General features: G+C 34.2%; 1 protein-coding gene across 3 annotated transcripts in view; it reads right to left on the bottom strand.

Annotated features, from left to right (window-relative positions):
• Nucleotides 1–393: 393 nt before the first annotated feature.
• Nbr (exonuclease mut-7 homolog) overlaps nt 394–16,324 on the bottom strand; it is a 29,281-nt gene continuing 13,350 nt past the window's right edge. For all 3 annotated transcript variants that reach the window (XM_019056554.2, XM_072305544.1, XM_072305543.1), the window contains exons 10-15: nt 14,444–14,569; nt 13,732–13,880; nt 11,479–11,700; nt 9,656–9,784; nt 6,305–6,559; nt 394–4,624 (exon numbers count right to left, since the gene is read on the bottom strand). In XM_019056554.2, the coding sequence (XP_018912099.2) occupies nt 4,478–4,624; nt 6,305–6,559; nt 9,656–9,784; nt 11,479–11,700; nt 13,732–13,880; nt 14,444–14,569 (1,028 nt within the window). In that variant the 3' untranslated portion in view covers nt 394–4,477. The remainder of the gene's footprint in view (nt 4,625–6,304; nt 6,560–9,655; nt 9,785–11,478; nt 11,701–13,731; nt 13,881–14,443; nt 14,570–16,324) is intronic.

Raw genomic sequence — 16,324 nt, 5'->3', positions numbered from 1 at the left:
GACCTTCATATCGGTGGAAGTGAATTTCAAGATCTACCTACTGAAGATTAAATGACCTCCTCCTGATCTTTGCTTTCGTGGTACTTAATCGTACTTAACTGGTAGTGAAAATTAATGGTGCTAAAGGTTCTATGATCTTACAGTATTAGGATCTTTGATCTTAGACCTTAGTATCAGTGGAAGTGAATTTTAATATCTACCGAAGATGAAATGACCTCCTCCTGATCTTTGCTTCTCTAGTACTTAATTGTTCTAACTTCTCTGGTACTTAAATCGCAAAACTTTGGAAGGAAAGAAAATTGTATAGAAGGTGCAGTGACACAAATTCAGGCAATGATTATATTTTTCTGAAAAGTAGTAGAAAAATGTAGATTGAAAAAATTAGAAAGACTCTTTATACGCAGGTATGTAATTTTTATTAGTAACGAGGAAAAAGAATAATACATCATTACAAATTACAGAAAGTGCTTTGATTTTCAGAAACTGGTATAGGTACTAAATACTCCACTCCAATAGACCACTAAACAAGGTTAGAATTGAAGCATTAGTACTATAAAAATTTTTTTTTCATTAAAATTTCACGTAAAACACTATATGTACATGGAAAATTACTGAAAGTCACTCCTAACCAAGATATTAACGTTTTTTTATGCATAAATTCAAACTTTCCGCTCATTAAAAAAACAAAGGTCTCCTTGAGTTAAATTTCACACTAAATGTTACCGTGACAGTCTCTGGGATATAAAAATACGAAAACCTCTAACTTGACGCTAAAGCTCTGCTAGAGCAAGTTATTTACACTTCGAACAATACAGAGTAGGGAAAGAACAATGCTGAAATGAGAAAATTGCCAAAATCGTTGTCATGCGCGATTTGATCCAAGTAAAATCTCGTTTTTCTAGTGAGAAGGAAATTCAAATTTTTCGTGACTGATGCAAATAAAAACGTTATTATTTTGGTTTTGAGTTAGTATCAGCTATTTTTGTTGCGCAACATTGTGTTTTACATGAAATTTTGAAGAGGACAGATGTACCCAAAATGGTAAAATTTGTACCTTGTCTAGTGATTCATTATATAAATCGTCACTTATCAGATAAGATTATTGGTAAACCTTCCGTCAAATTTAGAAAATTATGTTTATACTAAGTCGAGGGTCAAGATACACTTTGATGTATTTATTTTCCATTGAAACTGTTCATTTGCATTTACAATTTTTTTGGCTTGATATAACAGGAAATTTACTTAAACACAATTCAGAAACAATATGCAAGCTTCGAGTTGGTTTTTTTATTATTATTATTACGAAAGAAACTCTATCTCCATCTTATTGAAGGTCCTAGGATGGAACTAAACTGATAATTAAAATGAAAGGGAAGCTAAAATAGAAGCCGGAAATCCAAAATTGGGAGCATGTTTTTCTGGTTACATCATTGATCTGCGCTCTCAAGACTGTCCATTAGCTAATGATATTAAATTTTACTGTAAAATATCCCAAGTTAACTTTAAAATATGAAGAATCTACAAGGATGAAATGTCCTGAATACACCCAAATGTATTGCATCCAGAACTGCCCATCTCAGAGAGAATAAAAATTCTGCTTGACAGAGGAAAAATGGTACTTAGGGCCACACATATCTTTCATTCCCCCACGTACATTTTTTTCATTTTATATTGAAAACATCGGAGCAAGTTCTGTTTTCAAAAAGTATTAAACTCCAACAATTTAGAGCGCTTACTTTGCAACACTGAAGGACCAAAAAGTTTCATATTTTTGGCTGCAGGGCTCTTCTTTGCAGCTGATAACAAGTGCTGAACATTTTCCATTCACCGAAAATTTCCAGCAAAATCCATTTTCTCTATCTGGATTTTTTATTTTATTTTCAGAGTTGGGCACTTATCAAAACAAGCAATTCAGAGTTGTTATTTTCAACCACAAAGGAAAGTTCATTCTGTTAGAACCTAGCGCTTCAACATACATTGAAGATCCACTGTGGCAGTTTTATTTTATTGAGAACGCTCTATAAAAGTTCAAATAGCTCAACAAAATCTGAAGCTGGGACTCAAAACAATATAAATACTCTCTGGGGATTTGAATGACCCCTGTGCCAAACTGAAAATACTATCACTCAGGAAACGTAAGTCCCTGAGATGACTATGCTTGCCAAAAATATAATCATCACAGTGGTTTGAACAAATCTTAAAACGAATAATTAAATAAATAAATTAAAAAAAGAAAGGCTTCAAATTAAGATAAACATTAATCAATAATAAAGAGGTAAGTAACAAATGAAAAAAAAAAAATTCCTCATGCAACATTTATGGCTTGGCTTGAGGACTTTACAATTTTAGCCCTACGGTGCATCCTTAAGTGATAAAAACAAGCATCAAGATATGACGAAACTTTAAAAAAAATACTGGTTTTGGTATAAAACTGAGGGAGGGTCAACTGGGCCTTTACACAAGGTATCAATGAAAGCACATTATTTCTTCTCAAAATGGTTTCATCTAGAAAACGATTCACACAATGGCAAACTTCTACATGAACGCCTGAGCGAAATATTAACATGAGCTTTCAACATGACTGTTTTGCCATTTGACTGATGTTACGCATAAATAATAGAGGTTATTTTGGAACAAATTGTTTTGTGAATTGTTTTCTACTTGAAAATTTCGAGAGGAAAAACAAGTGACATGAGGCTTCCATTCATGATCAGCTCATTGGGGTCAAACTGACATTTCTGGTATGTGATGGTCTATGAAAAAAGGGACTTGAGCTATAAAAAAATTTTCTATCAAAGGAACACATGCTGCTTCTTCAACTTAACTTCACTGAAGTTGAATGATATGTCGTGGAACACTTAATTTTCTTTCCCAGTAGCGGTCACAAATCACATGGGTCCAATTGGAAAGTGTACTTTTGCCAAAAGAGGGAAACAATTATTTAATCAATGGAACCATTTTCACAAGGGAAAATCGCTAAAGTCAAGGATAAAAATAGGACTTTCCTGTGCAAAAAATATTACAAGACATACCTACAGCGATTCTGATCAAATGAAAAAAGAATTCCTCTGACAAAATTCTGCCATTTTATTTGGTTTAAGTATATCTTGTATTATCCACAAAGGCTGTCATCCGATTTCTTGGCGCAGTCCTCAGAGTTTTACCAAATTATTGACTAATGAAATGGCAGTTTGACCAAATTAGAGATCCTAATGTCCGATGGGTTTGTGGTCAAAATGGTTTTGCTTCTGGTAGTTTCCTTTCCAAAAATCTCAATAACAGTAAAAGGGATCCAAATACAAAAATCCACTCTTGGATCAATGGGATCTAACAAAGCATTCCATACTCATGGCTTTAATGTATTAGTACTTTTGGGAGAGAATTTTCAAAAATATGTGAACAGCCTGAACATTGACGATGAAAAGTCAGAAAGCCTGCATCCTGGTTGCGACATTTCAAAAACGTTTGATGATTTTTTTTTTTTTTAATAGTAAAGTACAAAACAAAAGAACATTATTTTCATAAATTTTCACAGGATATCCTCTGTAAGAGAAAAAAAAATGAATAGAAATCATACAAAATGTTTTAACTAATTTCCTCCAAATTTTTTAAACACAGGACGAAATTTGAAATATCGCAAAATGAGACACAGTATTTATCAACTTTCACCATAGATAAGTACTTCCAAGCGTGATGGCATTTTTCCATTAAACATTAAATCAGAAACCAGTATTTCGACAAAATTTAAAGCTACCTTGATATTTGTTCACTACCAGAAAACAAAATTTCCATAATGCGATCATTCAAGAAACCTGGAGTGAGTGAAAATTTACAATTGAGAGTATTACTTCTGAACGAGTGCGATGAAGGATCCTCTACTGGCGATAAAAATACATGAACTTATCTAGTCCCTGATTACAGGACATTCAATAAAATATTGAAATAAATGTAAAAAAAATCACAGTGGCCATGAACAAATCCGATTCTAATTTGGTAAACAAAGAAATTAATACTTCCTCATCGGTAAGCCAGATGATTGCTGCGCTAGATGCAAAAAGAGCTCTCTTCAGAATCTCTGCTAATGTTCTAGTCATGGCGAGGAAAGTGAATGCATGCACCTCATTGAAATTTTATTGAATATTCTCAAAAATTCTACGATATTTAGACGGGAAAAATCATGGGAAAATCACTCATTAGATTCTATTTAAAGACATAAATTAGCAATGGAGATTTTGAAACACCACAACCGAGAAGTGCCCTTGTCGCACCTAGCGCCTCAACTTGTAGCGGCAAAATCTTGGAGCTATTATTTTTTAAGTGTTTAATGAAGTAGAACCTGCCTAACCCTTAGATAAAAACAAAATAAAAAGCATAAAATAATTTATCCCAGATAAAAGAACTCTGAGCAGATTTGATAGAGTGCTCGATTAAAACAAATTTCACAGTCGATCCGACGTCACTTGTTCGGTGATCCTATTTAGCTGATATCAGAGGAGAGTTTGAGTCTTGAGAAGTGATTAAGTGTACGCTCCAGGTGAGATCCGTCCCAGTAGAATTTGTAACAGAGTTTGCAGCAGTAAAATTTGTCGATTTTGTTCAAAATCTCCGGTGGGATTTTCTGAGCCTGCAAATAAAAAATAAAACATCGTTTAAAAATCAGTACTTAGATTGTTGGCTTTTTCACTTTTTTCCTTCGAGCAAAAAATTAAAATTTATTTAAAAACATCATAGTTACTTATTAAATTAACTATGTACCTTGTATCTATATACCTGTGTTGAGTTTGCATAAAAATTAGGAAACGAAGAAACATTGGATAGTACATATTATTTAGAAAACAAGACTTTTGGAACTCTCTGTGTTTCATTAATAGAAAATTATGTCAATGGCTAAAAAGTTGAAAAATGCGTACCTCAGACTGTGACGTAGTCTCTGCTTTATGTTTTATTTTTTTAGCAGTGAGCAAAGCAACAGTTTCTATTGAAATTATCTGAGTACTTTCAAAGGACTGTGCGAGTACTCCAATTTCGAGTCGAGTCGAGCCAAGTATAGAATACTTGATTTGGCTTGAAAGTTAGGTTAAGGCCAAGCCAGAGCTCAAACTTGCTCGATTGCTAATGATACAAGTTTTTTTGAGTATTTCAAGCTTTTTTTGAGCCAGAGACGCCCAAAGAGTCCAAATTCCAAATATTTTAATCATACTGTTACCACTTTTAGTTTTGCCATCATTTTTTTACGGTAAAATCACGTGTTAAAACTTAAAATTACTCGCACTGAACTCGTCTCGAGGGTCATTTTCAAAGTTCTGAAAAGCTGGAACTCGGCTTGAACCCAAAAAACCAGGCTAGCACAGCCCTAATGTTTTCTTCCCCAATTTCTAAATTAATCACACAAAATTGCGAGAAAAGATTTTGATTAGTTTTTTTTTGGGACAATTTGACATAATCAGAAATTTATTAACGTTACGATCAAAATAGGCATTCCTTTAAATGTAATGGTCGATATTCCAAATAATAGCAAACGCATTTGATTGATGCTGCGGTTAGGCATTCATTAATGAACAAGCTACACTTTGATTTGCATATCTACGGCTGAAATTGAAGAATACAAATCTCCAACTACAACATTGCAAAGCTCTGATTTTATTTTATTTTTTTAGAGGAAAACTGACTGACAGCTTTTTTCTTTTAAAAAAAAATTGCGAATTTCCTTCACTAATTAAAATAATTTATAAAAAAATTCGTAAGAGAAAATGTTGAAATGTTGTCATGGAAATGAATTTTCATCGACTCCAGCTATCGATATTTTTTTCTTATGTTCCAAATGGATTTCAATTAAATCATTTCATTTAATTTGGCATATTAAAGGCATTGGTTGAGGACCCTACTTCATATCCGGCAATTGTTTGAAAACTAAAAAAACGCCAAAGACTGCAGTGCAACATTAGCACAATTTCTGATTGGAATTTAAAAACTTTCCATTACTTTTGAAATGCATCAAGCTTTTGATCCTTGATCAGGGTTCCATAGAAGGTCAGAGCCTTAGAATACCTGAAAGTCAGTGCAAGGTGTCAATTTTGACATATTATTCAATATTTCCTTCTTCTTTTTGAAAATATTTATCATTTAAAACACGAGAAAAGTTTATGGTTCTGCACAAAGAAGATTCGCTAAGCACACATTGATCTATATGCATTCACTGCAGCAAATTCAGAAAAATTTCCTTTTAAAGACAAATTTTCCATTCCGAGTAGGTTTTTCTACGACCAAGTGCCTTTGTATTAATACTAGAAAGGAGGAATCTTACTTCTGCTTTCATATCATTGTTGAAACCTTCCTCCGAAGGCGCAAACGATGTAGGCGTATAATGCGATGGGCCTGGCACAAAATCATCGTCACTACACTCCTCATCTGAGTAGCCAACATACTCCAAATGACTATCAAAATCGTCTTCTGGATAGTCGTCGTAGGTATGGAGTTGTTTCACCGGCTGCGGTGTCCAGATTAAGATCCGTCTGACGTCCGCACTTGAGAATATCGAGAATTCATTTTCATTGCACAACTGGAAAGACACCATCGACGAGAAATGAGCGCACAGTTAACTTAACTAATTTTAAACAGAGTATCTACAGGCTTGATAGATTGAATTAAGTCATTATCCTGAGTCTCCCTTCGCCAAAATAACATGAATCTCTGAGTTTTAATCATTACATTACTTTCCCACCACAATCTTTATGCAGTTGGGTAATTTTTTTGAGTGACCACATGAGACAAAAATGACACTTATGAGAAAACTCAAGTTGAATTATTCAAACACATGTAATTTTAACAAAAAGTAAAAAACTCTAAAATTTCAAAAACAAGATTCAAGGACTTCGTCCTCAGGATGTCGACCGTTACATCATCATCTCAAATCCTTCCTTGTTCGTTTCTGTTTCTAAAATATTTTTCCACTTGTCGTGGATTTGGCACTCTGAAAAGGACAGATCATCCTAAAAGATGAAAAAATTCAGTTATGGAAAGTCTAGAGGAAAGACCTAAAAAAACGTAGAACTGGACTAAGATTTCCCGAATTGGACGTATTTCTGCCAAACGGAACTATGTGCATTCAGACATGAGCCCTGAGACCCATAAGAATATATGCATAACAGGGCTCACGTCGTAATGCACATAGTTCTGTTTGATAGAAATACGTCCAATTATAATGATGATAAATTAAAAATATACATAATGTGTGTCAAAAAATTGGAAACCTACAAGACTCTTTATTTAAAACTCTGTTAGCTAGTTCAATAATCTGTTCTCTAGAAAAATCACTCACACAAGCATGCATAGTGATGCGAACAAAATTATCCAACCTTCAATTGTAATTTAAAGAGGAGGGACCCAAAAAAACCGGAATTTTGCTGTAACTTGGCAACGATGGAAAATATTCGGGTTCTACCGCTAGGAGGTGTAACTAGGAGCTATGAAGAGTCACTATGCCAAATTTCAACGTCGTGGCACATTTTGTTTAATTTTGGCGGGACTTGGTTTAGGGGGTTGTCTGGCGAGTTCGTCGTTTTTGAAGATGGGTCAATTTCAGTAACAACACTTTGCGCTCAAGTTTTTTTCTCTTACTCGATAAAAACACGACTTTCTATGGTAACCTTTTGAAGTGCTGCTTCTGGAGGATAAGTCTCATCAAAAACTCGAGTTCGTCGTTTTTGACGCTGGGTGATTTTTACGGGCAATGCATGGCTAACTCGGTCAATTTTTGGAGTAAATCTTACAGGGAACATGTTTCACTGACGATATAAGTAGATACATGTTTTTCTTCGTTTTAGAGTGTGATTTATTGCTCGAAATCAGGCTGGACGCCCAGCGGCAGTCACCGGCTAGAACGCTAAATGGGGGATCAATTCGGCAACAACGCGTTTTAGGCCCAAATTTTTCACAGCAATGTTTGGAATATTTCTGTATTACATTCAAGTGATATTTGCTAATTAATTAAACGATCTATACCCAACCTTGTTCACAAAAATGCAATTTTATTCATTATTTGCATCGGTTCTATCCGATGGCGATGATGGGTTGTAGCCTTATAGGGGTTTCGGGCTATACAGAACCATTTTTAAAGCGAAAAACAACCCCTTAAACCAAGTCCCGCCAAAATTAAACAAAATGTGCCACGATGTTAAAGTTTGGCATAGTGACTCTTCATAGCTCCTAGTTACACCTCCTAGCGGTGGAACCCGATTATTTTCCATCGTTGCAAAGTTACAGCAAAATTCCGGTTTTTTTGAGTCCCTCCTCGTACATACTTGATTCGCTAATTATGCAGTTTCTTCTTTGCCAATTTCTTTCTGTTTCTTTCGTTTTTGGAAAATAGACCACTAGACAAGGTACAAATTTAAGCATTCTGATGCATGATTCTTAACCAGAATTTCACGTAGAGCACGATTCGCGCAACGAAAACTAATGGAACAAACCCCAAACGAAGATATTAACGTTTTTATTTCACACTGGTTACGAGGAATTTGAACTGCCCGCTCATAAGAAACTCAAAGCTCTACGTTAGTCAAATCGCGCACTACAACGGTTTCAACAAGCTTCCCAATCGAGTAATGTTTATTTCCTACCATGTGTTGTTCAAACTATAAGCAATTTGCTACAGCTGAGCCACAGTGTCAAGACTGAGGTTGCCAGATTTTTACATCGCAGAGACTGTCATGATAACGTTTAGCGCGCGATGTGCATCACGTAGAGCATTGAGTTTAAATGAGCGGGTGGTTTGAATTCACGCATCAAGAATCATCAAATATCTTCGTAAGGAGTTGATTTCGGTAATTTTCGTTGTGCGCATCGTGTTCTACGTGAAATTCTAGTTAAGAAACATGTATCAGAATGCTGAAATTCGTACCTTGTCTAGTGGTCCATTGGTTCTGCGAAAATGTATGATATTAAATAAAGAAATTATAATGCTAAAAGCTATGTGATTCAGGAAATTTTTGACTTTTTGTCACAGTTAAATCGAATTATCAAATGGACTGATGTCCGTTGATAATTCTGCTGCCAGCAAAGAAATTATTTGCTGAAAAGTACATTGTCTTCAAATTTTCTTCTCTATCAATATGATTAGTACCGATGAAACTTGCAGAGTTGCCATACAATTTAGAAAATGAAATTCCCTGACATTTCCCTGATACAACACATTTTGGTGAAATTCCCCACATTTTGGTGAAATTCCCTGACAATTGGACGTATTTCTACCAAACAGAACAATGTGCATTAAGCCATGAGCCCTGAGACCCATAAGAATATATGCATAACAGGGCTCACGTCATAATGCACATAGTTCCGTTTGACAGAAATACGTCCAATTGAAGATACGGCAAACGGCTAGGAAGGTATAATTGAAAATAGATTTCAGGCAAAATTTGTTGTTTGAAATCTCAAACTCATTGTAGAAAGCAAATGAAGGTGATTTAAGAAATTTTCCCTTGCATTTTTGTATTTTCCGTCATTTTCCCTGACATTTCCCGGTTTTCCCTGACTGTGGCAACCCTGTTTGGGATACGATTTTGGGATTTATACTCAATTTGAAACCACATGTACCCAAATTTTACAACTACAGTCCTAAACACAACATTAGGAAAGTGAAAATGCAGACACATACCTGACATCTGGAGAAAATATCTTCTTCTTTGACGTCAATTTTATAATAATCTAATACTTCTTGTAGTTGATCTTCAATATTATCTGCGTCAACTCTGTAGCAATGTCCTGGTTTTAAGCACCCATACAACTAAAACAGCGAGAAAATAATTAGACTGTAAGAAAAGTTCTGATAAATACAAAGTTCAAGCACTACAGCACAGGTTTACTTTTAAGTTAACACTTTAAACAAATCAAAAACTTCTGAAATTGACTCGTGAGTAAAAAATATAAGTTTGTATGGTTTGCATGAGAAATAGTAAATCAAATTTTCCATACATGCTCCATGATTCCCTTGCTCTGCGTCCTTCATACATGCTTTCCTTCTCCTGTTTAGAGGGCCCAGGTTCAATTCCTGGCCATTAGGGGCGACAGGGGATGGGACTCTAGGGACGATAAAGCGCAAGATTATCCCTTGTGGGATATTAGAAGTGTAAAAAAAAATACACAAGAAAATACACGAAAAGTCATAATGAATGTATCTCAAATAGCGACATTGAAGATTTCTTGTCACATTTTATCTTTTTAAGAAACAGTAAGAAACATTATCCCTTCCAACTGTTACTATTTTTCATCACAAAAGAAGTCTCCTGTAGAAATAAGAAACAAAAAGTTTGTTTCTCTTTCTTCAAGAAAATAAAATAAAAGCAGAGATTTTGAAGCGTGGTTATTAATGTCCAGTGAAATCTCAAGGACTTAAATAGCCTTAGAGCCGGAAAAAAATGTCGGATAAAGCAACATTTTGAGTTAACTGTTTTGTTGCTTTGCACAAAAATTTCATGAGTTAAGACTTCTAAATTTTTTTTCAGATTTTAGAACTTTTACAGTTTTTTTACATTTTATTTTTAGGGCTTTTAAAATATTATAAAATTTTTTTCAATTGCACTTGAACTTATCTGCTGTACCTTTTATATTTTTCTAATTAAGCGCTCAGCCGATAGGCAGCGCTTTTTGATTTCGACTTGCCTCTAGAGTACTAGTATACTGGTGCTGATTCGTTTAAATGGCGCACCAGCTCATCGATGTGTAGGCTTTTTGGGGGGGTCCATTTTTAAAATAAATAAAGCTGTGAAAACTGTATTTTATGCTTCTAACGTAATGCGCAGGTAGTTTCGATCGTTTGTCTATAAGAAAATTTCTTAGCGGTAGAGTAATTCTTATCGAAATTGATCGTTGAACTTAAATGAAGCCTAAAAAAAACGCGCCTGATGAGCTCAACGGTGACTATCATTTTCGGGAAACGAAAAAACGCGTTTACGGTTTCCTTGGTAACCTTTGTTTGCTATCAGCTGATGTTTTATTTCCATTTCACAGCCAAGTCGACGGAGTTTATACTTCCTTTCTTCACTAAATACATTTACTAACACCTGAGCGCTTTTCTAATACGACAGTATTAGAACTTTCCCGCTTGTTTTTATTTTATTTTAATTGAAAAATAAAATTGAAAACTATACAAAAGTATAATGCGCTATACTTTGCTTTTCAAACGTTTTTCTTCAAATAGATGAGTGATGCAACAGCTTCACTTTCTTTTCCATCTGTTCATTACTTTCTAAGAAAGGATTATATCTGCACCCAACGAGAAAACATCTGAAAATGTAAAATTTTTCACACTGTTGCACCAGATTCACTAGAGAAACACTACATTTTTGCAATATTCTAGAGAATTAAAATGTTAGAGCGATAAAATGCCATTTTAAAACCACTCAAAGGCACCCCTTTGCGTCTATTAAATTCGTAATAGCTTAACTGGAGACACTTAGCGGGAAGTTCATGGAGTTTTACCTTTTCGTAGACTTGACCTCGCGTCAAGACCATGCGCTTTTCTTTGGTGGCAATTTCCAAGGCTTTGTGGTGGGCATCTCCTTTCTGGAGCATGACTGCATCGATGCCACACTTACGGAGCTGGTACCCTAAACCGCAGATCATTGTATCAACGACGAATTTGAGGTCGTGGACGGAAACAGGAGCTTTGATTGGTGAAGGAGCCATCGACAAGACTTTTGGCTGCAAATAACGGAAAATTAATTAAAAACACCTCAAAACTTAACTAAATTCATGCATAAAAAATCTGTAGGTGAAAAAAAGCCAAAAGTTTAGTCAATAAGAGCAAATGTTATATTTTTCATTAATATTCATCACATAAACACAACCTTTGTAAACTGAAGCACATTTTTCAGAACGATATTGAACATGACCAGTGAAAACATTGGAATCTGAGTTTTCAATGGAAATGGAAAAAAACTCTTTAATATCTTAAAATAATAATCAGCCAACATCTTAATATTTAATTTGAAAAATAGAATGAAATTGTGAATCAACCACTGTACTAATTGCGAGGGGCGTTGGTTCATTTGAAAGGTGTTGTTCTCAATGCTTCGGGAAAACTATAAATTATTTTCTGGGGTTCGTCCCCGATTTTTAAATCCCTAAAAACTCATAAATTGGATGAGGGGAAGTGGGGGTTTTTTGTTTTTTGTTTTTCGGAAAAGTTTTGTTGCTACGCATCTTACTTTACTGTTTGCTGTCTTTTTATCAGCTGTTTTCATTCAACAATCATCATTAAGTGAGGTTACTTCCAACACTCAACTGCCATCAACTTACATTTTTCTTTTCCCGCGTTTTTTTTTTTTTTTTTTTACGGTTTTTCATGATTGGTTCCATCTTTTTCCTATTGCCAATTTTTCCTCATTAAGTCAATAACCTCCAAGTTTTTTTTCTCATTTCCGATCAGAACTTTTCACGCTGTTTCTTTTCAATGTGTATAAATATGTTTATTATTAATTTCCATTTTCATTTCATCCTTTTTCTTCTGATTTATTTTTTTTAATTTAAAAATTGAACTTTTCAGTTATGATTTTGTTAAAATAATAATAATTTTTACTAATTTTAATTTTAAATTTAACAGTTGTTATGAGTGAAATTTTCAATGACCGAGGCGGTCGTCCTCCAAAACGTGGTCGCGTTTTCCAGAATTCTTCGCATGTTCGTTTAGTGAAGCAAGAACTTAACTCTGTTATTAGTATAGAAAATCAAAGTTTCATTTCTTCATTTCGGAAGTATAAAATTGATGATCAGAACTTTGATGAAAATTTTGTTACCAAATTTTCAGTCGGTTCAATGAATATAATTTGTCATCATTGTGATGCTCGCCATTTTCAGGGTGAAATGTCCAATGGTCATTTTAATAACTGCTGCCAAAATGGCTTAATTTCTTTACCGAGTATTCGGACAAATACCGATTTGAAATCATTATTTTTATATTCTCCAAATTTCATAAAGCATATCAGAAATTATAATAGTGCTGTTGCTTTTGCCTCTTTCTCTGCAAATCGAATTGATATTCCGGGTGATGGACCTTATTGCTTTAAAGTTCAAGGATCCATATATAGGTAAGTTTATTTACTATTTACCGTTACGTAACGTACTTTGTTCAGTTTCTCAGTCCGTCCCACCCGGCAACACTTAACGCAGTTACCGGAGCAGCAAACGGATGCCAGAAGGAACAGCTACTGAAGAAGAAAAAGAAGAAGCAAAAAAAGAAAAGACAAAAGGAGGAAAGAAGAAGAGCAAAGTTGTAGGAAATATAGGAAGAAAAGCAGGACAGAAATGGCAAAAGAAGAATCAACAATTTAATCGAAAAAAAAGCAAAGTATTTAAAAAATAAAAAAAGATCTTCTTTAAAATTAGTTTGAAAACAAATGTAAAACCTAAAAAATAATTTTGTATGAAGATTAAAACAAAATTTTAGTTTAAAGTTTACTAAATAAAATTACAATTTTTGAAAACATTTGTTATATTTATTCTCTCAAAGAAATAATTAGACCCGATTCAAAGACAAAACAGAAAATTAAATGAAAATAAATAAAAAAAAAAAAAAAACATGTGAAAGTGAAAAGTGTACAGGAAAAATAAGGGGCTGCGAAGCAGCTCCATAAGCCCCTAGTTTCAGTTAATTTTTGGGCCTGTATAGTAATCTGATAGTTCGGAACATGGATTAAAACTTCAAATAGCTTTTAATCAGAACTAAATTCTTACTTTTGACAAGGCTCCTTTCTTCTTGGGCATTTTTTTCGAGACATAATTGGACATGATTTCTTGACATAGAGTAGCAAATGGTATATTTTGCTCATCACAGACTTTTTCCAGCACCTTGTAAACTTCTATAAGGCAGTAAGCATCTAAAGCTGCAAAAATCAAACACTTGATGTAAAATTAGCATAAATTGCTTTCATCTCTTTCATCAAAAATTTCTTAACTAGATGTAAACTGGAAATTTTTTTATAGAAACGTAAGTCCCATCAAGTATGAGCGGAAAGAAAAAAGCTCCGAGTTTTACTCCTCCAAAAGACTTAATGTTAAGGCTTAAGGACAAAGTTTAGCAATTGCTTCCTCGTTCAAAATATTTTTTCTCGACTTTGGATACTCGGAAACGACAAAAATTTTTGACTAGCTGAATTCAAAAAGACTTCCAACTCATTACTTTTTCAAAATGCAACTTCGTACAAATCAAAAGTATGGACGAAAGAGAGTACTTTGTTTGCTAAGTGCTTCAATTTCCAGTATCACTTTAATACTGAGTTTAAAATCTGTTTAATACGGAGTTTAAAATCTATTGAGAAGTATCTAAAGTTACTGATTTCAGCTAATTTGCACCGCTAAACAGGTCGTAGATCACAGAAAATAATCCAAAGGGAGTATTTTAAAGTGCGTCTGTGCTAAAAAAGTTAAAAATTGAATAAAAGCTTACCCGCATATTCAATTTGAGCTTGTCTCAGTGGCCTGTTCTCCCAATTTGAGAACTGGTCCCCTTTGCACAGAGATTTTCCAAGCGTGAGAGCAACTAACTTTGAAAGACCAGATCCGGCATCATCATCTAGATAAAGGGTAAAAAATACATGATAATAATGAGGAAAATTATGAGATTAGAAGTCAATATTTTCCAATAAAGAGTCTAAAACCTTTTGGACTTCCGTCCTTGAAATTTTGATCACAGAAATTATGAAAAATAGAATAACAAAAAATACTTGTGATTTCCTTTATTGTTAACTGACAACTAAAGTTTAAAAATGCACAACTCAGATTGGGACATTGTAGGTGTCGCTCATGTTTTATACTTTTTCGTAAGGAAAACTAATCAACAGTTTCCATTGAAGTTTTTTGTGAATCTTCTTCACTTATTCCAACGTAATTATAAAACAATTGTGAGTAAAAATTTTCATAAGTTTTCCCTGAAAAAAAAATAAAAATGATTAAAGACTTTAAAATGGTCAATTGAGATATGCATTATTTGCAATTAGCAAAATGCAAATGTAATGTTTGGGATCATCTACAAAAAAGGGGACCTCAAGTTATCAAGGGTTGAGTAGGATTCCATGAATATGTTGGAACCAAAAAACACCAGGCCAGACCAGACTGGAGTTATTGAAGTTTCTATTCTCTAGTTAAGGAAATTTTGTTTTGAAAAAAAGAAATTTGGACTGCGTTAAAAAGAAAGGAACCAAGCCACATCAGCTATTGCCAAATTTAATCAGGCAATTTAATTTCTTACATGAAAACAGTTGTTCGGATTTTTGTGCAAATTTCTATGAATTTTCTCTTTAATGCCTAGTAAATTCCTTCAAATTTTCAAAGGAATCCGCACAAACGGTCTCTCGTAAAAAATCGAATTCCCCTGTTAAATTTGGCAATAGCTGATGTGGCTTGGTTCCTTTCTGTTTAACGCGGTCCATTTAAAAGTCTAATCTGCGATGTTTAGGATCTAAAATTGCTGGAATTCACGACAATTTCAATTTTCAAGCCCTCCATTGAAAAAAAAAACGACCTGGGAGTCAGTGAGAGGCAAGAAAATCCTGCAAATTTTAAGCCATGTCTCATGTTAGAGAAAACTTAAATAATCCCATCATATTTTTTGATGCTGAGTTTAGGATGAATAGCAAAATATTTTGACTTGCAGCAATTTTCTGAGAAAATAGTGATTGATGGGTGAAAATCAAGGTCATTTTTAAATACAGCGGCTGGAAAAACATGAGAAATCACCTACAGCATACATTAGAATTTGTCCTGCTGTTTCTTACAGCATAGTTCCTTCGATCGGACGACAGAATGCATCACTTTATTCAATGTAAATATAATAAAAAAAGAAGAGAAATCCAACATGAATATGTTGGAAAAGCGTGCCGAATAATTGAAATGTTGGACACATACCTACCAGTTTCACGTCTTTGCTATTTGTATGAATTGGCACTTTTTGCTAAATTTGAGAGAAAATATTGATTCATAAACCTTGAATGTAAATTAATTTTAAAGATACCGTCCAATTATCTTGATTTTGAGCTGATATGCGGCATTTACGCACGACCGCAATTTGGGCCCAACTGCAGTGCATCGAAATCTCCTTAAGTTAATCTCTTTGGATTTTGAACTGTAATTTGTCTCCTATTCGGCAGATTTTTACAAATGAGGTCTCTTTTTATTTGTATTTCAACGGAGAGTAAGGAAACACTCACTGAATGGATGGAAAACAATTTTTGTGAAAATTTGGTGGATCCTGGCGTCACGGTGAATGGTTAATCGGGCGTGAAGTATAAGATTCGACGGCGGCGAGGCGACCCTCGCTTCCCATCTTCAA

The sequence above is a fragment of the Bemisia tabaci genome, chromosome 10, assembly GCF_918797505.1.
Source record: "Bemisia tabaci chromosome 10, PGI_BMITA_v3".
NCBI lineage: Eukaryota > Metazoa > Arthropoda > Insecta > Hemiptera > Aleyrodidae > Bemisia > Bemisia tabaci.
Note: the sequence above shows the minus strand (reverse complement) of the source record. Positions and strands in the feature narration are given on the sequence as shown.